A 23,911-nucleotide genomic window follows, 5' to 3' on the forward strand; every position below is an offset into this window, starting at 1 on the left:
AGAGAAGAGCTATTTATTTGTCGATGTCTGCATCGGGGGAAAGAGAAATTCCGGCGCCGGCAGGCACGGAGCCGTCACGAGCTGCCCCTGTGCCCAGGGCAGGAGCTGGCCCAGCCTGCTCACCCACCAGCCAACTCTGACCTGTGGGCAAAGACACAGAGACTTGAGTCAAAGAGGACAGTTTGGGGAGGGACAGAGTATGTTCTTCCCCCTGGTTTGCCTCTGCCAGGCTGTTCGTTTGCATGGATGAAAAATAAACCCATGTCTTGGCACCCTCCGAGCGGCAGCTCAGCTCCTTCTTGCGGGTGGGCTGGGATCTCAGTGGGGCAGGGGCTCTCCAGCTGCCACCCCAACCTGGTGCAAACACAAATCCCCGTGGAACCAGCCCAGTTTTGGGGCAATACACCCTCAGCACCCAACTTCCCCCATCCCCAGAGTGAAAGCTCAGCATCCCCTCACAGCATCTCCATCCCCCCTCCCCCCAGATTCGTGGCTCCCATCACAGCTGACAGCTCGTGGGTTCCCTGTGAAGCACATGCCTAAGGAAGGGGCTGGATCAGGGCCAGAAACCCCCAAAGTCCAGGCATGAACTGTTCAAAGGGTTGGGAGGGGTCACCAAGCCCGAGCTGGGACAGGGCTGGAGCTCAGGACTGCTGTGACTCCGGCACTCGATGACACTCATTTACGTAAGAGCCCGGGAGGGGGGTCCAAGGTCAGCGATCGCCTCCCGCCCTCCAGCTCCTGATTATCTTGGGATCAGCCGCGCCTGAGGCCCCCCCCTCCAGCTCCCCCTCCCCGGCCCCGGGCCCGACTTTCTTCTGCTTCTGTAAATAAAACTTCGTATTTGTTCTGCGGTGATTAGGTGCAAAACTAATCCCAGGCCGGGGATTATTGCAGCCTTAAAGAGCTGCGATCTGCTGCAGCCCGGAGCGGCAGGGGAAATGAGGGGATCTGGGATGATCCACCCGCCGCCCTCCCCGCTCCCATCCGATGGCCTCTGCCCTCGGTCATGCCTCACGCCGGGAATGGGAGGCCTGGGAGCGGCTCCCATCACCTGGCAGAGGAGCAGGAGGCAGGTGCCTGCCCGCCCACGCTCGGGTGTTTGTTTGCTTCGCGTCCTCCTCCGAGCTCAGGATGCCCACGGGGAGGTGACACCCCGAGGTGACAGCCGGGGAGCAGCAGCCCCAGCCGCCGGCTCTCCCCGCCGTGTCCTTCCCACAGCCACGTCCTGCTGCGTCTGCTTTATGTCCCGGCACACCAGGCTCCCTCCTCTCCCCCCTTCCCACCAGGGCGATGCTCACAGAGCAGAGACCTGGCACGGTGAGGGCTGGGTTTGGAGCCAAGTGTATTTTGAGCCTGGGAAAGCAGGCTGGTGCAGGTGTGCTCCATCCAGCTCAGCTCCTTCGCCGGTAATTTTGGAGCTCCCCGGCTCCTTTCTGCCCCGTTAGTGGAGGAAAAGAGGTCTCCGAGATCATCAAGATCCTGCAAGTTTCATGAAAATTGCTTTCTGGAGGAGAGGATTGGGGAAAAAAAAGAAAAAAAATAGAAAAGAGCCACACGGAACATTGTCACTCAGGGACTGCAGAGCAGGCTCAGCCCTCGTTACACACCAGAGAATCCACAGAGGAGCCGGGTCTGTCCTGCAGTGGACAGGGTGCAGCTGCAGGGATGAGTGATGGGTGCCCTGAGCTGTGACCCCCTGCTCCCAGGCAGGCAGACAACCCAGGCCCACCCTCCTCGCAGAAGACAGGGGCAGACAGCGGGTTGCCCTCAGCACAGGTCCAAGGTCCGTGCTGCAGGTGGGATTGGCCACCGGCCAACCCTCAGCACGGGTCCAAGGTCCACGCGGCAGATGGGATGGGGTTGGACACCGGGTTACCTCCAACACGGGTCCAAAGTCCGCCCAGGAGATGGGGCTGGACACCAAGTCCAGCCCGAGGGGAGGCTGAAGGTCCCACCTTGAGCTCAGCTGGGCTGGGTGGGGGGTCTGGGTGATGCTTTTGAGGGCAGTGAGGGCCGGCTGGTGGCCCCAGGGCTCTGCCAAGCCGGCAGCAATGTTTTACAAGATACCTTTAAACCCAGGATGATTTCCCTTCCCCGCTGCGATAACATCTGGAGAGATTTTGCTGCCTTCTGGCTCCTGCATCATGCTTGCTGCCGAAATTAGGAGGCTCAGCGAAATCACTCCCTGAGGAGAGAAGAAGAAACGTAAAAGCAGGAAAAAAAAAGGAAGAGATTCCCCCTCGATCCACAGAACTCCTGGAGGGGAGCTCAGGAAGCACTGGGTCCTCAGGCTTGGGGGGGCTGCTCTGCACCCCCTGCCTGTACTTGAAGCTCCCAGGGAGGAGATTTGCTGGAAGATCACATGAATTCAAAGCAAGGAACACTCTGGGGTTCCCTTCACCAGCTGAGGCACCCTTTGGGCACCACACAAACCCATTTTCTGGTGGTTTTTAGGTTTATTATCCACCACAGGAAGGTGGCTGGGTGGGGGGGGGTCTCAACTCCCCTCTGCCCCTCGGTGCTGGCAGGGCCTGGCCAAGTCAGGTCTATTCTTAGCCGGCGGGTGGCCGGGCAGGAGCAGACAGGGTGAGTGGGGCCGCGTTCCTCACATTCCCCTTCCCCAGGGACAAGGAGCGCCTGGAAATATGCAGCCACAGCTTGGCAGCAGCTGGGGGCCATCAGCGGGGGCCACCCCGGGCAGGGGAGAGGGAGGAGGTGGTGCTGGGGGAGTCCCAGGGGACAGCAGAAGTGTGGGAGGGATGGGGTGAGCTGTGGTAGGGTCTGGGGATGCCCCATCCCTGCAGCTCGTGGCTTCAGCCCCTGCAAAACCTGACTGGCACCATCCTTCCCTCCCTGCTGCTGGAGCAGGGCTGAGGGGGGTAGAGGTGGATTTGGGGGTGAGGGGCAAGTGGGAGACCCCATATTGCCCTCTCTGAGCAGGTTCAGACTCCCCCCAGTCCCATGGCTTGGTTAGAATTCCCCACCAAGGGGGACAGGGCCAGATCCAGCCCAAATGACCCCCCCCACACTCCCGATGTTGTCCCTGCAGCATCCCCGTGAGTTATTGCAGCCCGAGTGCCCCATCCATCCTCCTGGCAGGTGAGTCACGAGCCTGCCCCGTGCCTCAGTTTCCCCCCCTGTGCAGTGAGGACAGGCAGGATGCCAGGGTGGCTGCTCTGAGCCAGGTGGGCCCCATCCCAGAGCAGAATCTCCGTAGTTTTTCCCTGCCACTTCCAAGAGAGCAGGAAGTGGCTCTTGTCAGGAAACAACACCTATGACTTATTTTAATGTCACTGAGTCCTTCCCAGGTTTGCAGCTCCCCCCACCCCCAGGGTTGGTGTGGTGGAAGGCCCGAGCTGCTGTAAAGGTTCATTTTGGCCTCACATTTTAGCTTTGTTTGGTTTGGGTGGGTTTTTTTTTTTTTTCAGGTTTTGTACTCAGCAAACAAACAGCGTGGAGCTGAGAGCCTGGAAAAACACATCAGGGTTTGGAGTGGTGGGGTAGAGGAGGGAGCCAGGACGAGGAGCATCCTTCCCCCTGCGAAATAAATTTACAGCCCCGATTCCTCCCTCCCCTGTCACATCCCTGGAGCATCTTCCAAAAGTGAAGGGCAAAGCAGGGGCGTGAGCAGTGCCAGGCAGCCGGACACCCGAGCGTGCCTGGGGACAGCCCTGGTGGCTGCAAGGAGCTTTGGGGACCACGAGAGCCCCGTCTCTCCCTTCCCAGCTGTGTTTGCAGTGTGGCTCTAATTACAGAAATGTGGAGAAATGTCGTCTCTCAGTTGGCAAACACTTCTCCTGGCAAGCACCAGGCGACAGCTGCCGTGCTGGGATTCCAGTGGGCTCCCATCCCCTCCATCCCCACACCTCCCACCCTAAATCCACCCCCCATTTCACGGCTGTGCCCCCTTGCCCGATGTGCCAGTGCCTGCCCAGGGCAGCCCCTTGCTGGGTGGGTGATGATTCCTGCACAGATTCTAATTCCCTGCACTCCCAGGTGGTTCCTTAGGCACTTGTGCTGCAGGAGCAGGGAATGGGAGGACACCCTTGGGAAGCACCCCGGTCTCCTTTGCCCTTGGAGACTGAGTGGTTTCCCACTGATTCCCCGGGGTGTGGGAAGGAAGAAAAGAAGGTGAAAGGAGCAAAACCTCAAAAACGCTCAAGAAGGAGGAAGAAGAGGAGGAGGAGGTAAGGGAAGAACTGAGTGAGGGAGGAGGAGGAGGCAGGGCAGGGAGAGAGGATTACTGCTCAGTTGAATTACAGGGAGCCCTTCAGCTGTCTTGAACAGCAGGAGAATTTGCCCGAAAACCCCAATTTTTCCTATTTGGGACAAAATGTAAGCACGGGATTAACTGCAAGCATATGCTTAAAACCCAGGGAATTGAAAGAAGTCTGGGCATAAAGTGCTCTGAAGAGGGCAGGGAGGCAGGGCATGGACCAGCAGCCGGGTGGATGACCTGGCTCTGGAAGGATGTACTGAGGGAACTGGGAGAGCCAGGAGGAGGAGGGGGGGGGGACTGGAAGAGCCATGGGTGCACCAGGAGGCTCCTGGAGCTTAGTGAATAATAGCCTGAAAGGGAATGACATGACTCAACTCCATCTGCGAGGGCTGTGTGGGGAAGAGGGGTGGTAAGAGAGGCTCTTCCATCAGCCACGTGATGGGATGAGGCTCCCTGGCAAGAGAAAGGGGGATCAAAAGTGGCAGGCCCAGAGCAGGACAAGCCTTCCAGGGGTCAGTGCACAGGCCCAGCCCTGGCTGAGGGGCTGAGAGGTTGGGGGTTGTGTCCTGCCCTATGCCCAGAGCCCCCCACTCTGCAGACCCCCTCCCCAGGGGTGAGCCCTCATGTGCCCTTGTCGTCAGACACATCCGCGTCCACGTGACGCGCCCACGAACATCCCGGACTGATTAATGGGATGAGAGGAGGGCAGGAGGCCAACCTTAAATCCTGGCTGCCTGGTGATTAATAATCATAATTATTATCATATTAGCTGTAGTAATAATAGTTTGCTTTCCCCCTGCAGGACTGGGCATCCAGGAATCTCGGCAAGGTTTCGCCGGGCCGAGTGACCAATGTCCCCATTTTCCAGCGAGGAAATTGCGGCACAGAGCTGTCTCCCTTGAGTCACACAGTATATCAACAAGAAAACAGAGAAGGCAGGAGTCTGGACTCTGTGTCCCTCTCCCTCCCCCATGCTATTAAGCTGCATCTGTGTAATATAGAGCAAAACATCCTCCACGACTCGCAGTAAATCACGGCAGAGGCAGTGTGCAGAGTGGATGGGGGGAGATAATGGGTTTTTCACCCTCTTCAACAATAGAACAAGTTTTTCTCCGCTGGGGAAGGCTGACTTCTCTGAGAGACAGAGATAAAAGCAGTGCTGAGGCTCTGAAATGGGCCTGAAAGGGCACCTGGCTCTGCTCATCCGCTTGCTTTGCTGGCCCAGGGACAGGAGGAACCCGGGCAGGGTCAAGAGCCCCACGGGCATGGCCTGGTCCCCATGGGCATTGCTGAGGTGCACTGGAATATTTATTAATTGAAAATCCCCGCAAAACACTCCTGCTGATGATAATGGACCGTAATCCTCTTAGACCAATTTCATGCCTGAAAAATCATGCATAACAAAATAATAATAGAAAGCCCCTCAGTGGACACTGCCCACAGCAGTGGGCACAGGAGAAGGGGTTTGTCCAGAGGGGATTTCTTAGGAGGGAAAAGGACCTGGTCCCCTTGGCCTCCACCCCAGAGGGACACAGAGAGGTGGGCAGGAGAAGAGCTGAACTTGGGGCTAGGTCTGAACATCTGGTCTAGCAGGGCAGCATCGCTGTGGGACCCCGATGTCCCACCGAGACCTGGAGACCCACCAGGACCCCTGTGCCTTACAGAGCCCGTGGGAATCTCTGTGGCCCCAGAACCCTGGGACCTCCTGGATTCTCCATGTCCACCAGAGCTCCTAGGACCCCTCGGACCCTCCAGAGTTCTCAGGACCCCCGGGATGCTCCATGTCCCTCAAGGACACTTCGTGCCCACAGAGTCCTGTGCCAGTCCGGGTCCCCCCATGCCAACCCCCTCCCAAAACTAGCAGCCAGCCCCCCCTCCCGCCCGCCCCGCCCGCCCCTTCAGCACCATCGGGAGTGGACAGCGCCGGGTGCGGGCCCCGCCCGACCCACGGCACCCGATACCCCGGCACCCCGGGAACACCCTGACCTCCTTCCCGGCACCCCGGGACCCCCAGGAACACCTTGACCGGCACCCAGCACCCCTCGGCATTCCCAACCCCCCCCGGCCCTGCACCCACGCTTCTGCCCCTCTGCCTCCTCTTTTTCACCCCCCAGCACCCCCCTTCTCTGCCGACCCGCGCTTCTGCACCCCCTCCTCTGCACCCCGCACCCCTCAGCACCCTCTTCCTCTGCTTCTGCACCCGTGCAGCCACAGACATCCCCCCCTCCAACACCTTCCCCCGTCGGCACACCCTCCTCTGCCTCTGCACCTCTGCATCTCCTCCTCCCCCGCACCACCCCCTGCACCTCAGCACCACCTGCACGCCCCCTCTACCCACCACCCCTGCACCCCGGCATCCCTCCTCTGCCACCCCCGGCATCCAGGGCCCCCCACCACCCTCTCCTCCACCACCCTCCTCCCCAGCCCCATTCCTCAGCCCCCGGCACCCCCAGCACCCTTTCCTCACCACCCCTTTCCCCAGTGCCCCCAGTACCCTTCACCTGCACTCCCACCAACTTCCCTCCTCCCAGCACAATCTTCTGTCCCAGAACCCCAACCCTTCAGCATCCCCTGTCCCAGCACCCCAAGGACCCCATCTCCACCCCCAGCACCCCTCACCCCCAAGGACCCTCCCTCCACTCCCCATCACCCCTTGTCCCAGCATCCCAAAGCTCCCACGCCCATTTCCTCACCATATCACCCCCATTCCCTAAACCAGCACCCCAAGGACCCCACCTACATCCCCTCATCATCCCCTGTCCCAGCCTCCCAAGGACTCCTTTTCCACTCTCTTATCACTCCCTGACCAAGCCCCCCGAAGACCTCACCTCCACCCTCCCCAAACACACCCCATCCCAGCCCCCAAGGACCCCATCTACACCCACCCCAACCCCCATCCCACCCTCCTGCCAAGGACTCTTCCTCCACCTCCCCATCACTCCCTGTCCCCGCTACCCCAAATCTTCCTCCACCCCCAGCCCTCCAGAACCCCCATCACCCCATCCCAGCCCCCAGGGACCCCCACCTCCAGCACCCCAGCACCCACCTGCTCCCCCGCCCCGCCCAGGGCACCCCCGCCCCCAGGGCCGGGTGGGGCCGTGCCGAGTGCCGGGGATGCCGAGGGCCCAGGGGAGCCAGGGGGCGCCGGGAGTGCGCCCCAGCCGGCAGCTGTTGCTGCTGACGGGCTCCCAGAGCCTCCGGCAGAGGCCGGGGCAGCAGTGACTAAGCACTTTGGGGGATTTCTACTCTTATTATTTTATTCTATTATTTTCTCCCCTCTCCAGCAGGTCCTCCCCCTTCTTTCCCCCCCTCCCCCGCTTCCCCCTCCCATCCTCATCCTCCCCGGCCGCCCCCGCCCGGGGCTGGTGCGACAGGGCAGGCGGAGGTTCCCCTTCCGGCCACCGGGAGCATGGGAGCCCCGGGCCGGCTGGGCTCCAGAGCTCGGCCAGCCCTGGGGTGAGGCGGAGCAGGGCCGCGCCGTGCCGGGCCGTGCCGAGCCGCCCCGGGGCCGGGCCGCGCTCTCCCCGCCGCGCCCGCGGCAAGTTCCGCCGCTCCCGGCAGCGCGCAGAGCGCAGCGGAGCGATGCCGGTGCGCCGGGGCCATGTGGCCCCGCAAAACACCTACCTGGACACCATCATCCGCAAATTTGAAGGACAAAGTGAGTACCGCACCCTCTTCCCTCCCCCCGCCCCGGTCCCGCTCCGCTCCCCGCCCCCACGCTTCCTCCCACCGCGGCCGGGGCGGCCTCCAACTTCGGAGAGCAGCGGGAGAAGCAGGGGAGGAAGGCGGGAGGGTGTCCCGCAGGGCACGGAGGGGCCCCCTGTGACCTCCCGGAGCGGGGAGAGGGGTGGGCGACAGCCAGGCAGTGTCCCCGCGGGTATTTATAGACAGCGCGACGCAAGGGGACGAGCGATCCCGGCGCCGGTGTTCCCTCGGGAGCCGGGGACACCGCGACCCCCGCAGCCCCCGGGCTGGGAGGGGGTCCCCGGGGTGGCGGGGAGGGGGTCCCGGCCGGCTGTGCTGGGGGGACGGGGTGTACCCCAGCGCAGCCGGGCTCGCTGCCTGTTTGCCTTCAACTCCGCGCTCTCGGCGGCCGCCGTCCCTGGTGAAATGTTGCCATTTGCTGTTGCTCCGAGTAATCCCTTTATATGAATTTTTGGGCTGGTTTTCGTGTCAAATACAGCGAAGAGCCCGCGCACATCGGGGAGCGCTGGGGTTTGCGTGTGCCTGGGTGGGGGCTGCGGGGGCTCTGCCGGGCGGCAGAGCTGTCTGGGCACCCCGACGGGGCTGGGTCCCCCCCACACTGCTGGGGATGAGGGGAGGGGACCGAGGGACTGGGGTCCCCCCAGAAGCTGAGCTCGGGGGGCTGCTGTGGGGTGCTGGGGCTGCGCACCTCCCACTGCCCCGGCTCGCTGTGGGTTTTCTCCCCCGTCTGAGTTTCCCGGGTGGGCAAACGTCCCCGGCGCTGCCATCCCTGCCGGATCTGCACTGCCTGCCCTGGCTGTGACTGACGTGACCCTGGGGAAGGAAAGTGAGAAAAACTGTCCCTGGTTCCTATCAGTTCCCCTCCCCAGGAAGCGGCGGCTGGGGAGCAGCGGGGGCAGGCGCCGAGGTGTGCCAGTGGGGATGGAGCCAGGCCCCCTCATCCCTGCCCCGCTCCCTGCCCGCTCCCTGCCAGCCATGTCGGGCACCGGCTGGGTTCTGCCGAAACATCACCCCACGCTCCCCCGCGGCAGTTTCGTGCTGTGACAGGTGTGGGGAGACACAAAACCAGCACACCCGACACTGCCACAGGCAGCAGGTCCTTCCCTGCTTGTGGGTGCCCTCACCCCCTCCACTGCAGCTCCCAGGGCGCAGCGGCACCTGGTGAGTCCAGAGCCCCTGTAGGACCAAGGGCAAATCTTCAGCTGAGGGCAAGGCAGAGGGCAAAGTGGGGGTGAAAACACCCCCAAGGAGACCTGGCTCTGCAGCTCCTTCCCATCCCGGCCTTGGTCACATCCCTGAGCTGAGCTCAGCTTGCTCCGGCGCCCTGCCAGCCCCGTAAATCCTGTCCTGCACCAGCCCAGCCTGGATCCAGCCTGGATCCGGCCCATGGGGCTGACACTGGATGGGGGAACTGTTCATCACAGATGAGGAGCGTGCCCCAGGAGTGGGGCTTTAGGGGAAGGTCCCCTCCTTGTGCCGCCTCCCAGCCGGCAAAGCGATTTGGATAGAGAAGGATCGGGAAGAGAGAGCTGGGGAACGTTTGTGTGTGGTGCTTTGTGGTGTTTGCAGCGTCGGCGCCGGCGTCAGCCCTGTGTGGGAAAGGGAAAGGTGCCGGAGTGGGAGTCCCCCACAAAGGGCCACCAAGGGCTGTCACAGGGTGGGATGAAGCAGGAGACCCGTGCAGCATCCCTGGGGACACCAGTTTTACCGGGAGGTGTCCTCCGGAGCTGGGACTCTGTAGGTGATGTGGGGAGAGCCCTGATGTGCCTGAGAGGGGTCTCCCCACCCTACTGTGTCCCAGCTCTGGGTGCCACAGCCGTGCAGAGGTTTCTCCTGCATTTGGGTGAAATTCCTGGTGAGGCTGGAGCACAGCAGGGCTCTGGAACATGCAGGCTGCAGATGCCATTCCTGGGTAATCCAGGAGATTAATTGGGGTCTGGACTGGGAGGCAGCCTCCAAATGGACCCTCTGCTCTGACCTGCCTCTGGCTCCAGCCCAGAGTTGATGCCAAACACTGAGGGAGATGCTGCTGGGCGGGGGCATGGCATCCATCGCATCAGCATCCACAGCCCCCTGTCTCCCCGGCAAACCTGTCCCAGAGAAGGTCCTTCCCAGCTCAGCACCCCCTGATATCCTTGAAAAAAGCCCCAAAATCCAACCAAATCACAGCTCCAGGCTGGGTCTCCTGCAGGATAAGGATGGAAGTGGCTCCATATGGGCTGGATGACGTGGGCTGCACAGCACTGCCACATATCCTGGCACGGCAGCGAGTCCAGCCCCAGCCCAGGTGGCTGCAGCACCAGGAGGGGATGGGGCAGCACCACTCCCTGCCTCAGTTTCCCCTCTTATCCACCTGAACCTTTTCTTTTTGAGCACTGGGGTTGTGCAGACCAGCAGGGTCTGGATTTCACACTGGGAGAATCATTACTGATGGGTTTCACCTGGCTTCCCACGAAACCAAGCCTCACACTCACTCCTCCTCTTGCCCCTTGCCTGACTTCAGTCAAATCTGAGCAAGGGTGGAAAGTCTCTGAGATAACTCAGGTCCCTGATAAGCTCCTGGGAAGGGACAGAGGCTGCAGTGCTGGTCAGGGACAGATTGCCCATGTTTGAGACAGCAGAGAGTCCCCACATGCCAGCGGTGAGATGTCAAGGCTGGATGGATTGGCCAACCCCAGCAAAAACTGCCTCTGCTGGGAACCCCTCCCATCCCCACAGTCAGCAATTCACACGAAGCTGGGGACATTGTCTCTCTCTGAAGAGCTGAGCAGCACCCGGGGCGGTGTGGGATGACGTCAGCCATCCTCCCCCCAGACCTGTCACCGGTGTCCCCGGGGAGCCTGGCCCTGCACAAGCCCCACAGTGGGTGGCACCAAAAATCCCAAGCACCCCCCCCACCACCACCTCCCCCATCCTCCCAGGCTGTCCCCAGTCCCCGTGGGTCCCCACCACCACCACCACCACCACCCCCCCACCCCAAGCCTGGTGTGCTCTCCTGCCTCCCCGCAGACCGCAAGTTCCTCATCGCCAACGCCCAGATGGAGAACTGCGCCATCATCTACTGCAACGACGGCTTCTGCGAGATGTTCGGGTACTCCCGCGTGGAGGTGATGCAGCGCCCCTGCACCTGCGACTTCCTCACCGGCCCCGACACCACCAAGAGCTCCATCGCCCAGCTCACCCAGGCCCTGCTCGGCTCCGAGGAGTGCAAGCTGGAGATCCTCTACTACCGCAAAGACAGTAAGAGCCGCTCTTCGGGGTGATCCCGTGGTGGGAGGTGTCACCTGCCCTGGGTTTGGGGCTGTCGGTGGTGGGAGGCAGGTGGGGTGTGATGCTACCGGGATTGCACTCGGACTCGGGGCTTTGCTGAGGGCGAATCCATGGTGGGATGGAGCCAACTCTGCTGTGATGGAGCACAGTGGGCACTGGGACCTTGAGGGATGGATGACACTGCCAGGTTATTTGGGAATCAGGCTGTCTTCAGGCCCTTGGTGACAGCTCAGGGCTCCCAGGGCAAGAAACGGCATTGCTGGTGGGATCCCTGCGTCACGAACGAGGATCCCATGGGAAGCCCACGGAGGAGCCAGGCAGGGACATGCATCTCCCAGTCTGTGCTCCAAGATGAGGTGAGACAGAACCCCCATCTCTGCCGAGAGCCGGTGCGGCCGCCGGCCTTGGAGCTGCCTTTCCAGCGGGCAGGATGCGGCTGTGCGTGCACAGATGGAATTACGTTAAGATGAAAATGAAGCTTTGATGGAAAATGCGAGTGATTAGTTCTAATACGGCAGGAAGTTAAATAAATATTTAGTGCTCGATGCCGCAAAACAGCAGTGGCCAGGGCTCCCAGGGGCGGGGGGAACGCAGGTCGGGTGCTCACGGGAGGTTAAAAATATGAAGTGTTTCCTCCTTTTTTTTTTTTTTGACCTGTGGAGCTTTCCCGTGGCTTCAGATCGTATTGACGGGGACTTGGCCCTGAGCACCGCCCTGCCGGCAGCTCCCGGAGGAGAACCAGCTGGAAGCAAGGGGAAGGAGCAGGCAGGGAGCCCTGGCTGCCAGCCCAGCACCCTATCTTGGGGGCCGGGACCCGTGGTGTGTCCTGGCCTCCCTCCCAGACCCTATCTGCCGGGCTGGCATCCAGGTGCCAGCCTATCAGCCCCGGAGTTATCCGCTGGCAGCACCCCTGCGTGTTATCCCGGCAGGGCCGGACCCTGCACCGTGTCAGGATGGGGCCGCTCCTCGAGGCTCTTCCCGCGGGGCCGTTCCCGGGTGGAGCGGGGCCGGGAGCGGTGCCAGGGCTGGGTGCGAGTCCCCCCTTGGCCGCTGCGGTTTCAGGGCCTGGCTGGAGCCCAGCACAGCCCAGGAGAGGCGGCACACGCTGTCCCCCTGCTCCCACCCCAGCGCCAGTGCGTGGCCGTGGCAAGGACAGCGTGTGCAGCCCTGTCCCCCCTCCCTCCCTCGGGATAGTTTCCCCATCCGTCCCCGGGGACTCCTTGGCTGCGAGCCTGATCCATCACCATCCTCCCTGCTTTGAAGCATTCCTGCTGGGCTCACGGGATGCTCGGTGCTGTCCTCGGAGCCCTGCTCTTCCCCTAGGCCACGGGGAACTCTCATTGGAGCTCTGAGCTGCTTTCTTCTCTTTTTTATTAAAAAAGAGGGAAGAGGGGGGGTGGTTAAAAAAAAAAAAAAAAAGCCCAGAAGCAAACCCTTCATGTCTATTTTTAAAACCCGGCCCCACCAGCAATACGCTTTCCAATTGTTTCCCCCCAGCACTCAGCCTGCAACCGCTCAGCCCATTATAAATGGGTCTTATCGGCAAAGAAAAGGCCTTTGCATTACAGGAGCTGCTGCTTAATTAGCCGGCGGAGGCTCCGAACCCGCCTGTCCTCCTTTTCAGACCGGCAGCACCAATCTCCAGCCTCGACCTGCTGTTTATTACTGCGGTACTCCCGGCTCTGCGGCTTCCCGGGGTTGTTTCCTCGCCTCTCTGGTTGACAAGAGGCAAAATTATATCCCCCAAATCTGCCCTTCGGAGCCTCCTACCCCCACCCCGTGGCAGGGCTGGGGTGGGATGGGTGGGTGGAGGGATGGATGGATGGATGGATGGATGGATGGATGGATGGATGGATGGATGGGATGGAGGGAGGGAGGTGGGAATAGGGTGCCCAAGTGGGTGGCTCTGCCCATGGCCAGGAGGATGCTGAGCGATGGGGTGATGTGTGTGTCCCCATGGACAGCCTGGCTGCTCGGGCCCCACCTGGGTGCCCATGCTGTTGTCAGCTAATTATAAACAGAGCCAAAAGATCCAGGGGTGCCAATGGCAAGCCCACCTCTGGGTGGACGAAATGGAGCCAAGAATCAAGTTAGGGAAGATGGGCCCAGCCCAGCCAGGGCAGCTGTCCCTCCCTGCCACAGCAGCCCCAAAAAGGCCTTGGAACAAGGGGAGAGCCTGTCCGCAGTGCATGTGGGCTCTAATCCCCAGCTCAAAGCTGAGAGATCAGTGGAAAGTTAATTTCCTTACAAGATGCTCCACAGCTGGGGCTGCCCCAGACAGGAGGGTCAGCACGGGATCAGCTCGAGCAGCCACAGCTGCCAGCCCTGGGGACACACTGCCACTGTGGCCAGGGGGAGCTGAAACACCCCCAGCATCCCCTGGGGGTGATGCTGAAGGGCTGGTGGAGTCGAGCTGCATCCAGGCCTGAGGTTTTTCTGCCCAGGGGTGATGTGCTTTGGAGCAAAGCCACTGGTAAGAGCTCCCAGGGTCCTCAGAGCGGTGCCAGTGGCCACAGGTGCCAGGCACCACGGTGCTGGCATGGCCTGAGCAGCGGCAGCTGGTGGCACCCGCTCCAGTTAATCTGCATGAATGTGATGCTGATGAATATGAAAGGGGAGATGTGGCTGAGACAGACAGAGCTGCTGGTGGGGCAGCCCCAGCCCCTCCATCCCATCCCCTCCCGGGCAGAGCCCACTGCTTGTCCCCTCCAGCAGGAGCAGTTTGGATCAGGCCCTTGGGAATGGGGATTAGGGCCTGGGATCAGGCAGACATGGGCTGGGGGGTGTCACTGCACCCCAAGAGGACAGGGGACTCATGTGACATGTTCCCAGCCCAGGGCACACCCCTGGTGCAGCAGTCACCTCTCCAGCAGCCAGGAAGCCTGGCTGAGGCAGGGGGGATGGATCCAGCCAGGGTTCCTCGGTACAGCTCTGTAAACAGCAACGTGTGACGCACCCAGTGGCTGCACTGGGAGCGGGAGGACAAATCCCACCAGCAGCTGCTGGGTCCTGGCACTGTCAGGGCTGGGATTTGGTGGTGCTGGCATCCCTAGGGAGCCTCTGCTGGACAAGGCAGGACAGATGGGAATTCCTGGGTGGTGGAGGAGCAGGGAAGCACAACCAGCTGACAAACCCCAGCCCCAACTTGAGCTCTTGGCTTGCACAAAGCCCTGCGGTTTACGCCGAGCTGGGGCTGTTTGCTTTGTGTGCCTTGAAGGGTCAGGCTGTGACCTCAAAAAAGGGACGGACACCATGGCCCAAATCCAGATGGGGACTTGTAAACATCCCTCCTCACAGTGGCAAACACTGGTCCTGGAGGTCCCGCTCTGAGGAGCCAACTCCTCCGTCCTCAGCACGGCTGTGCCACAGCTCCAGCCACTGTGGTTGCCCTGGGGCAATAATGCCACTCTTGCGCCCTGGGGATGGTGTGACTTGGGCACAAAGCTGGAAGAGGCACATTTTCCATCCTCTGCTGCTCCTCAGATGCTTTTTTGCTTGGACCTGATGTCCCATGAATGGAAGGGCAGGTCCAGAGCATCCCCAGCGCCCCCAGGGATGCTGCCCAGGAGGCTTTTTCCTGAAATCCTTGCCCTGGCACTCCATCCTCATCCTCACCAACTGTGGTACCCCCAGTGGGAGGTGTCCCCATGTCCCATGGATACAGGGCCCTTGGGATGGCCGGATAGCCCCAGGAAATGCTGTCAGTGCTGCAGCTTTGGCCACAGAGCCCTGCTCTGAGCTGGACTAATTCCTGCAGCCAGCAGGGATTTAGCAGGGGAAGGACCGAGGGCCTGGGTGTGGCCACTCACTGGGCTTGCAGAGGAGGTTAAGCTGCGTTTTGCCAAACCCCTGCATTGATCCAGGACCCCTTTTGGCTCCTGGGGATCAGAGCATCCTTCCACCTGCACCCAAACCATCCTCTCTGGGCCTGGATCCATCCTATGGCCGTGCTGTTGGTGGGTACCCTCAGCCTCCTGACACTCCTGGTTTTCCTCCTCCAGTGCTGCTTCCAACCGGCGAGTCCTGTAAGTGCAGGAATCCCTGCCCTTCCTCACCACACACAGGGAACCTCCATCCCTCTGCCGTTACTTAATAAGGTCATTTTCACTGGTCTGCTGTCCCAGCGGGTTTCAGTCTCCCAAGTGCCCTGTCTGGGTGTGGGATGAGGGGCTGGAGCAGACCCCGTGGTGCACATCCCCTCCCAGCACAGGGAGGGTGCAGACCCCGGTGTGGGGGCTCCCCCCAGACCCCAAGGGTGACCCATCTCCCTCTGGCTCAGCCCCCACCTCCATTATTTTCCACCCCACCTCAGGGATTGGCTTTGGGGCCTCCCAGCAATCTGCGCTTCCCTTTGAAGTTCCACGCAGCCCTGACACTGATTTATCCCAGGACAGGACGGGAGCACAGCCTGGCCCCTCCAAGCATCTCCAAGCATCTCCCAGGGCAAGCCAGCCAGCCCCAGAGCGTGGCTCTGCCCCCACCCCTGTCCCCGTCCCCTCCGTGCCCTTCCCAGCCCCTCTCCTCTGCTCCTTTATATAATACCACTATAGATTTAGCCACTCGGCCATGAGACCCCGCAGATTAAATCTCCCGGCCCGGGGGGGAGGGCAGGGCAGGCCTCGGGTAAGAGCTCGGAGGGCAGATTAATAACCTGCTTTTTTAATATTCATAACAATACTGGTTCGTGTCCAGCTCTCGGAAACCCCCCGTGTCCTGTTGATTAGTTTAATACCGATGATACCGACACAGGCATTAACCACCGGCGGCTGAGGGGGATAAAGAGGGATGGGGAAGGGAGGGGAGGGGAGGGAGGGCCCCCAACGATGACATTTTTAATGTTATTAAGTGCTCCCTTTTATCAAGGTCGGGAGACACGCGGTGGGTCAGCAAAGCGCAAACCTCAACCCGGGGGAGGTGGGCTGGGTTGTTGGGAAGATCAAAGCCAGGGGTTTAAGGGATGAAGGGGGTTCTCCCAGCTCATACAGACCCACCACGTTGGCTGTGGGACCCTCCAAACCACCACCCAAGCCTTATCTCACACATCGAGCCCACCCTGCGGCGCCCACTCTGGGTTTCACCCCCGGTTGGCACAGACACCCCCACGGAGGTGACCACGGAGCACAGGCAGGTTGTGAATGCCCCCAGGGCTCCTCCAAGAGATCATTTGGTGGCTGGATAAAATTAGATGGATGGAGACAGATTAGCTGAACAGCTGAGGGGAAGAGACAGGCAGATGGATGGGGACAGTCGATCGAGGAACGAGGATGGGAGTGGGGTTGGGGTCCCTCCTGGGGCCGAGCCTGGCAGGGCTGGTTTTGGGGTGGTTCCCCTGGTTTTGGAGGGTCCCACACCCAATTAACTTTTGTTCAGCCCTGAATTGGCCAGGCAGTTGGACTATATGATCACTGTAGGTCCCTTCCAACAGAAATAGTCTGTTTTATTTAATTTAATAAGGGATCAGCGAGGGGCTCACAGCGACATTGGCCAGGGCTGCTCAGGCTCAGCACCTCCCAGATTTGTAGGATCAAACCAGGCACCAGCTGCCTCTCCAACCCAGCCCCAACCACCTCCCAGCTGCTCCTTCTATTCCTCCAACTGGATGTAACTGGGCCCAGTTTTCAGCTGTTCAGCATTGGCCGTGGGATTAACCCTTCCCACGCCACACAGGGCCTGCCACGGAGGAGCTCAGGAAGGAAAAGTGAAGCAGTGAAGGGATGCAGGAGGGCAGAGCACCTGAGCCAGGATCAGGCCTTTTGGATCAGGATTCCTGGTGCACTGGGGAACCATGGAGCTCATGGCTACCCACACCAGTGAACAGTGAGGGTTCTGGGAAGTCGGTGATGCTTCAAAATCACCTGTGGGGAAAAAAAAAACCACAAAAAACAACTCATTTCCTAACACAGCAAAGGAGGAAGTATCCAGTGCCACTGGGCATCACGAGCACAGGTGAGAAGGTTCAACCTGTGCACACACCACCAGAGCTGTGGCATCCCCGTGGGTGCCACCTTAACACCACGTGGGACACCTCACTCACTCAGCATCACCTCTGGGACACCACTGATCTTCAGATCCCCAAAAATCCCGACAAAGGGAGGGAAAAGGGCTCCTTTCTTCCTGTCCCCCTCACCACACACACACACACAGGTAACGAGCCCGCACGGCCCTTCCAAACGGCTTCATCTGCCAGAAAGCCCCTCCCTCCCGCCCAGCTCACACGTTTAAGTGGATTTCCCCTCCCCCGAGGGGGAACGACGGGCGAAATAAAGACAAGGAGAAAGAAATAATCCCGGGCTCTTTAAACAGATTTCACCGTATCCGTTTCTTGCCCGTTCTTGTGCCCGCGCGTGTGTGTCCGTGGATGTGCACATCCCTGACGTCACGGCAGATTTTGAAGTTGCCCGATGCCGGCCATCTGCTGCTGATTACGGGAGGCCCTGAGCTCCTTAAAATTATACGCACAGAAGCCGACATCCCCCTCCCGGCTGGAGCGTGGCCACGGCCGGAGCGGGAGAGCGCTCGGATCGGGCTGGCAGCGCATCCCTGCCCGAGCCGCTAATCCCTGGGGAGCAGAGCCAGGGGGAAAGGCCAGGGCAGGGATCTGCACGGGGCAAAAAGCGCCGTGGGAGGAGGTGGCTCTGCTCCGTGCCGGCCCGAGCGGTGCCTGGGTGCTCCGACATCTCTAGGAGGTTTGGGGATCGGAGCCTGGGAATGGTCAGGGGGTTTGCCAGAGGGGCTGTGGCTCAGGGGGTCCCGCTCCCACCAGTGGCAAAGCAGCAGGAGACAGCTCAAGGAAGGGAGGTGTAGTGATTATACCCTTGGGTAGGGGTTTTGAAGGGTTTTAGGGGAATAAAACTGGCAAAGGAGGTGGGAGCTCCGCTGTATCCTCCGCTTGTGCTTTGGGAAAGACCTGCGGCCCACCCCCTATCCAGTCCCCAAAAACTGCCTGATGATTGCAGGGCAATTAGCTGCAGCATGATTACAAGCAGGATGCTTAATGAGGTTAAACCACTACCTGGGACTTCCTGAGTTCTTAATTACTCACTCTTTAATTGCTGCTCACAAGTACATTAATATAAATGACTGTCTGGAACAGAAAAAAAGAGATGTGATCAGTGTGAGCTGAGATGCTTTCAGGGATTCTGCCCTTTCCCAGGGCTCAGATCCCCTTCCAGATCCTCCGCCTCCCACCAGCAGGGATTACACCCATGGCAGGGCTTAAAAAACACCCTTCTGCCAAAAGTGTTTTGTGCTGGGGTGGTGGGTGGGCAGCAAGCCCCGTGCAGCCCCTCCTGAGCCCTGTCTCTGCTCGGCAGCCTCGTGTTTCCGCTGCCTGGTGGACGTGGTGCCGGTGAAGAACGAGGAAGGCGTCGTCATCATGTTCATCCTCAACTTCGAGGACCTGGCCCAGCTCGTCGCCAAGAGCGGCGGCCGGAGCCTGCACCACCGCCTGTCGCAGACCTGGAGCAAAGGTGGGTGGCACCAGGGGTGCTGGGGATGTGGGAGAGGCAGCCCAGCATCCTCAGGGCTACCCCCATCCCGTGGTTTTCTCGGGAGCTCGTGGGGGGCTGAAGGATGCGGCCACAGCTGGGTAGGATCGTGCGTGGGAAGAGGATCGTGTTTGGGCACAGCCACAGCTCTGCCCGCTCAGGGACCGGTCCTGCCAAGCACCAGCTGGGTGGGAAAAGGCTGTTTGGGCCAGCTGTGCTCCCCTCACTCACACGTGCCCACACAGACCTCCTGAAAGCTGGGGGACATGGGACCAGGGTTGGGGACTGACGCCCTGCGTGGGATGGTGCATTTTTAAGGAGTGGGTGTCTCTTGCTGCAAGTGGAACCATAGAGACCCTCTGTGAACCGCCTGTCTTGCTGCATCCTTTCCATATTCCACGCTGGCTGGTGCTGGTGTGGGACAGGGCCTGTGTGCAGGGTCACCAGGAGGGCCAGGGGGCACTCGATGTCACCACCAGCGTGGCTGTGCTCTGGGGATGTCACCGCAGGCCGGTGGCACAAGGATGGTTGCACTGTGATGGCTCAGCCTGCCCCGGCTTGGGGCTGTTCCCGGCCGTGCCAGGCTCATTCCAGGGTTTTGTGAGGCTTTCAGGAGGCAGCGGAAAACTCAGATTCCTTTTTTGGGAAGGCTGGATCAAAGGGACGCCGTGGTGAGGCTCTCGAGGGGATGCAGATGCAGCTGTTAGACCTGGCGACAAGAAGCTGTAGCATCCAAATCTCCAGCCGCTGTAGGGCCCCTGGTGCTCGTCACCTCAGAGAGTCAGGGAAATAATCCCACATCCACCTTCATGCCAACACTCCCTGGGGATGTGGGGTGCTGTGGGGATGCTTTGGGCAGGCCTCAAAGTAAAGCTGTGGGTCTGTGCCCCCATGGCTCGTGGGGTGGCACAGAGGGACCGGGATCAGAGCTAGGATTGATTGATGGGGACAAGTGCCCCTTGTACTGGTGCAGTGATGTGAGTTTCAGTGCATTCCCACTCGGGGCATCTCTGCACCCCAGAGCCACTCAGGTGTCTGTGTGCGTGGCAGTGGGTGCCAGTGGAGTTTTATGTGGGTTTGTGTGTGCTCAGGCCAGACATGCACACATGGGACACGCGAGTGTGAATGCTCAGATCACCTCTGCGTGTGTCCCTACGTCTCTCGAGTGATGAGATCCATACTTTTGGTGTGTTGCTTTAGTACCAGTTGGCCTCTATGCATGAACTGCTGAGGAAATCCTGAATCCCAGCACCAGCGTTGCTTTGCAGCCCCCTTACCTCTGTGTACATCCCAACACATGATGCATCCACACTCCATCCCCCTTTGGCAGAAGGCACCCAAATAAAGGGTACCTGTCTTTTCCCTGCACTGGAGGTTGTGCCGTGCATCCTGAGGGGGGTTTCTTGGGTTTCCCACTCTGGTGATGGGGAGTGTGGAGAGGCCAGAGCTGCTGGCTGCAGCCCAGGCCATGCTCTCAAGAACGGGTTCTGTGACTCAGTCTTTAATTACACGGCCACAGGCGGCTGCATTGCCGGTCCCTGGTTCACTGGTGCACAGGGAAAGGCGGATGCTTTGCTCTGGGCAGTGGGGATGGGGTGAGCAGTGCCACCAGTGGAGGCATTTTCGGGGAGCTGGCAGGTTGGGAGCCCGTCAGGGTGGCTCGGTGGTGTGTTGGGGCTCAGCGTGGGGAGCTGATCCTGCCAAAACCAAACAGCTCCTCCGTGTGCCGCTTTTTGCCCAGAGGAAAATGTGCTTGTGGAGCTCGTGTCGCGTGCCTCGGGGTTCTGGCCGCTTTTGGTGGGGTTAGTGAGCACAGTTGGTGCTGCTGGGGGTCAGAAGAGCCCCAGGGCTGACCCAGGCCCTGAGGGTGGTGCTCACACCAGCTCTGAGCAGCAGGAGGCCACGGTCTCCTCTGTGTCATTAGAGAAGTGACTTTGCATTGGGTGTCACAACTGTGGGCACTGCCAGTCCCTCTCCACGTCTGGGCCCTTCCCCTCCTGAACCTCTCTCACAGCTCCTTGCAGCCCTGGCTGACCTTGCCCCAGCCCCAGTCCCCGGCGAGGTGGTCTCCTGGTCCCTCTTGTGTGGTGAAAATCCAGAACAACTCCAAGAACAAAATTGCTAGAACTGCTTTTTTTCAATGCCTTTCTAACTTACAGCCTCTACTGTGTGGTCTTTTTCCTCCTTAAGTTCCACCAAGGAGATTTAGGGGCTCGATTTCCTCCGGGTCCGAAATCCCTTAAGTGGCTTTAACCTCTCTAATTGGCTTAGGGATGCTCTGCACCTTTCCTGTCTTGCATCTGCGGTTGTAGGGGACTCTCCTCCGGCTCAGTGGTGCTTTCTGCCAGGTCAGGGTCTGCCTCGAGCACACGGTGATGTGATGGCGTGGGAATAGCAGGCGTGTTGCAGGAGGAAGGGCCTCATGGCATGTGCATCCCCCAAAGCCACCCCGAGCTCTCCGTAGCCCCTCTCCCCCTGCCCCGCCTCGCTCCAGCCGTCACGTGCAGATAGGTTACATCTTTCTCTCTTGTGTTTTGTTTTTTTTTTTTTTTTTTCTTTCTAACAAGGTCAAAGTAGGAGTTTGAAGTTTAGTCTCCCGTCCCTGCGGCGACTCAAAATCCAGCGGGACTCTCTGCCCACCAGTGAGTTTGATGGAGTAGCCATTGACTATGGAAAGGTAACCGTAGCCTTTGTCTGATATCAGCCCACGCCTCAGGCCAGGTCCCAGCGCTTCTCCTCGCTCTCCCCATCCCGCTGTCCCTCGGCTGCTCTGGCTCGGGCCGTATCCGGCGGTAGGGCCCCGGTGCCGGGTCAGTGCCGAGCGCTGGCCCCGGCGAGGGCTGGTGGTGAGCGCGGTGCTTTGGCGGCGTGGGATGGAGCTGGTGCTGCTCTGCCGGGCCGTGGCTGGCGGGGGGAGCGGGAGATGTGCCGAGCTGCCGAAGCTGGGAGGAAAAGGCCTGGCTCCACGGTGGATGGCGGAGCTCCAGGGAGCTGTCCCTCGCCTCGAGGAGGGGACGTGCTGGTGGCTGTAGGAGAGAGGAGCAGGTGTGCTCTGAGCAGGGACTGGCAGGCTCATTTCCCCGTGGCTTTCCTGGCAGTGCAGGCAGATCCGGCTTCTCAGCCCTGCAGCAAAGACTGTGCTTCCCGTGACGGAGGGTGATGCTGTCACTGCTGACGCTGAAAAACTGTTGGTGGGACCTCTTTAGAGACTGTTGTTCTCGGTGGCTTCTTGACTGCCACAAGTGCTCCGGGTACCTCCAGTCAAAGTGTTGTTTCTGCAATGCTGCAGCTTGAGGCTGTGGGCAGGAGGCTTCATGTGCCAGGTTCTCACCGTGCTGGGTGCATCCAGACAGCCTGGGTAAAGCTGCTTCCCAAAATTACAGATCCGAGGGACAAAAGGTGCCTGTCTTCTCAGAGGCTGTGCTTGTGGCAGGTTGAAAGCGTGTCATGTTGTCAGATACTGTGGGTATGTCACTCCTACAGACAGCAGCGCTGCTGAAGGCTCTGGGTACCCCCAGGCTGAAGCTGTGCAGTGCACTGGGGTGTTCCAGGTGCACACACATACACATGGAAGATGTGGATTGAGGACAACCCGATGATCAAGTAGGGGTAGCCCTGCAGCTCCAGGGGCAGCCAGCCCCTCCTAAAACCCGCCCTAAAGTCCTTAGGGGTGGTGAGAAGTGCCACAGTCCCTCCCACGGGTGTGATTGGAGGGGCACAGTCCCAGGGGGTTCTGCTCCAGAAGGTGTTTGCTGGGTGCACCCCACCGCAGAAGCCATTAAAGGCTGGAAACTCTTTAGGTCTCCAGGGAAAAAAGGTTTAGCCATGGCTAAGGGTGGCTGGAGGAGGAGGAGGACCAATATGGCCAGATTTGCAAACCCAGCAGCTCCTGCAGTGCCTCCTGGTGCAGAGCACATCCTCTCCCATAGACACCAGCACAGGACCCTGGGCACTGACCCTCGGGGGTGGCCTCAGCTCTCGCAGCAGGTGAGGGGAGGGCAGGCCCAGTGTGGGTCGTAGGGACACCTCAGAGAAGCGCATGGCCAGGCAGGAACTCCAGGCAAGCCTGTCCCTGGGCTCTGCTCTTCTCTTGCTCTGCTTCCCAGCTGTGCAGCATCGCCTTGCGAACACCCCGTGGCCACCCCAGCCTCCGGTGGGAGCTGGAAGGAGGCCCCCAGGGACTCGGTGTCCCCACTCCAAAGCGGGTCCTGGTCCCGGTTGGAGGTGACCCCGGGAACTGCAGCGCTTCCCAGCCCTCTGCCCCTCCTCTCACCTCCCCGGCTCCCTCTCCTTCCTCCCCCAGCACGCGGGGACTCCTTCTAATACAACGCTTTCTCCTGGCTGTCTTAAAGCCTGGTGGTGACTCCCTGATTTTGAGGGACTTGAAGACATCGCCCAAGGAGAACTGTATGCAGTCAGAGACCGAATCCCTCCTGGAAAAGGAGCGGAGGCCGAGCCTGGAGGCCGACCCCACCCTACAACACTCGTCCCCGAAACAAGAGCCTCCCGTGCCGGGCCCACAAGGGTCGTACCCCGCGTGGGGTTTCTTTCGGTCTCGCCCCGGGGGCAGCTTCCACAGCCTCCGCAGGGTCTCCTCCTTGGACAACTTTGAGGCTGCGAGGTCTGAGTTCCAGAGAAAATTCAGGGAAAGGAGGGCAAACTCAGGTAGGGGAAAACCCCCGGAGCTGTCGGTTTTCTGCGGGCCCTGGGCGATGGCCCCGGCACGTCTTGTTGGGGGGGGAGGTCTTGGTCTTGGTCTCTTGCCCTGCACCTGCTTTTCCTCTGCAAAGAGGAGGTGAGATGGGGTCTTCTCCCCCAGATCCACTGGACTCCAGGCGATTCCCTGCGTAGGCAGGTGCTGCTCTGCGGGTGGAGCCGTCCACGGCGCTGCGTGTGAGATGTGAGACCGTGTGAGGTTGCGTTGGGCTGCCCCACATGAGGGGAATCCTGACACCATCCCACCTCCCTGGGAGGGAGGGAAGGGATCTGCAGGCATGTGCAGTGTCAGCTGTGTCCATGTGTTGGAGGTGGATGAGACACTGGCCAGGCCAGTCTGGAGGGATGGAGGGAGCTTTCCTCCATCATGGTGTTGACCTCCAGACCTCTTGTTCTGATGAGAGTGATGATGACAAGTTAGGTTAAGGTCAGGAAAGAGAAGCTTCAGTAACTGGGGATGGACAGAGATCGGTCTGTGGTGTCTGGCATGAGAAAACGGGGTGGAGGATCA

At 60.4% G+C, this 23,911-nt stretch overlaps 1 protein-coding gene and 1 long non-coding RNA gene across 5 annotated transcripts in view; one reads left to right on the top strand and one right to left on the bottom strand.

Annotated features, from left to right (window-relative positions):
* Nucleotides 1-13: 13 nt before the first annotated feature.
* Nucleotides 14-7,885, bottom strand: LOC126646433 (uncharacterized). 2 transcript variants are annotated; one of them, XR_007630291.1, is made up of 4 exons: nucleotides 7,847-7,885; nucleotides 2,071-2,188; nucleotides 1,313-1,482; nucleotides 14-141 (listed from the first exon to the last, which is right to left on the bottom strand). It is a non-coding gene; the product is annotated as an uncharacterized LOC126646433 (long non-coding RNA). The 2 variants fall into 2 exon arrangements; XR_007630290.1 differs by having other exon boundaries at nucleotides 1,313-2,188.
* KCNH6 (potassium voltage-gated channel subfamily H member 6) overlaps nucleotides 7,662-23,911 on the top strand; it is a 31,482-nt gene continuing 15,232 nt past the window's right edge. The window contains exons 1-5 of one of the 3 annotated variants that reach the window (XM_050327589.1): nucleotides 7,662-7,880; nucleotides 10,937-11,167; nucleotides 18,511-18,666; nucleotides 21,252-21,361; nucleotides 23,037-23,349. In XM_050327589.1, the coding sequence (XP_050183546.1) occupies nucleotides 7,805-7,880; nucleotides 10,937-11,167; nucleotides 18,511-18,666; nucleotides 21,252-21,361; nucleotides 23,037-23,349 (886 nt within the window). In that variant the 5' untranslated portion in view covers nucleotides 7,662-7,804. Of the gene's footprint in view, nucleotides 7,881-10,936; nucleotides 11,168-18,510; nucleotides 18,667-21,251; nucleotides 21,362-23,036; nucleotides 23,350-23,911 lie in introns of those variants that run through there. The other 2 variants (XM_050327590.1, XM_050327591.1) reach the window with 2 other exon arrangements.

This window comes from Myiozetetes cayanensis, unplaced genomic scaffold (assembly GCF_022539395.1).
Source record: "Myiozetetes cayanensis isolate MyiCay16 unplaced genomic scaffold, myiCay2020 scf34, whole genome shotgun sequence".
Lineage (NCBI taxonomy): Eukaryota > Metazoa > Chordata > Aves > Passeriformes > Tyrannidae > Myiozetetes > Myiozetetes cayanensis.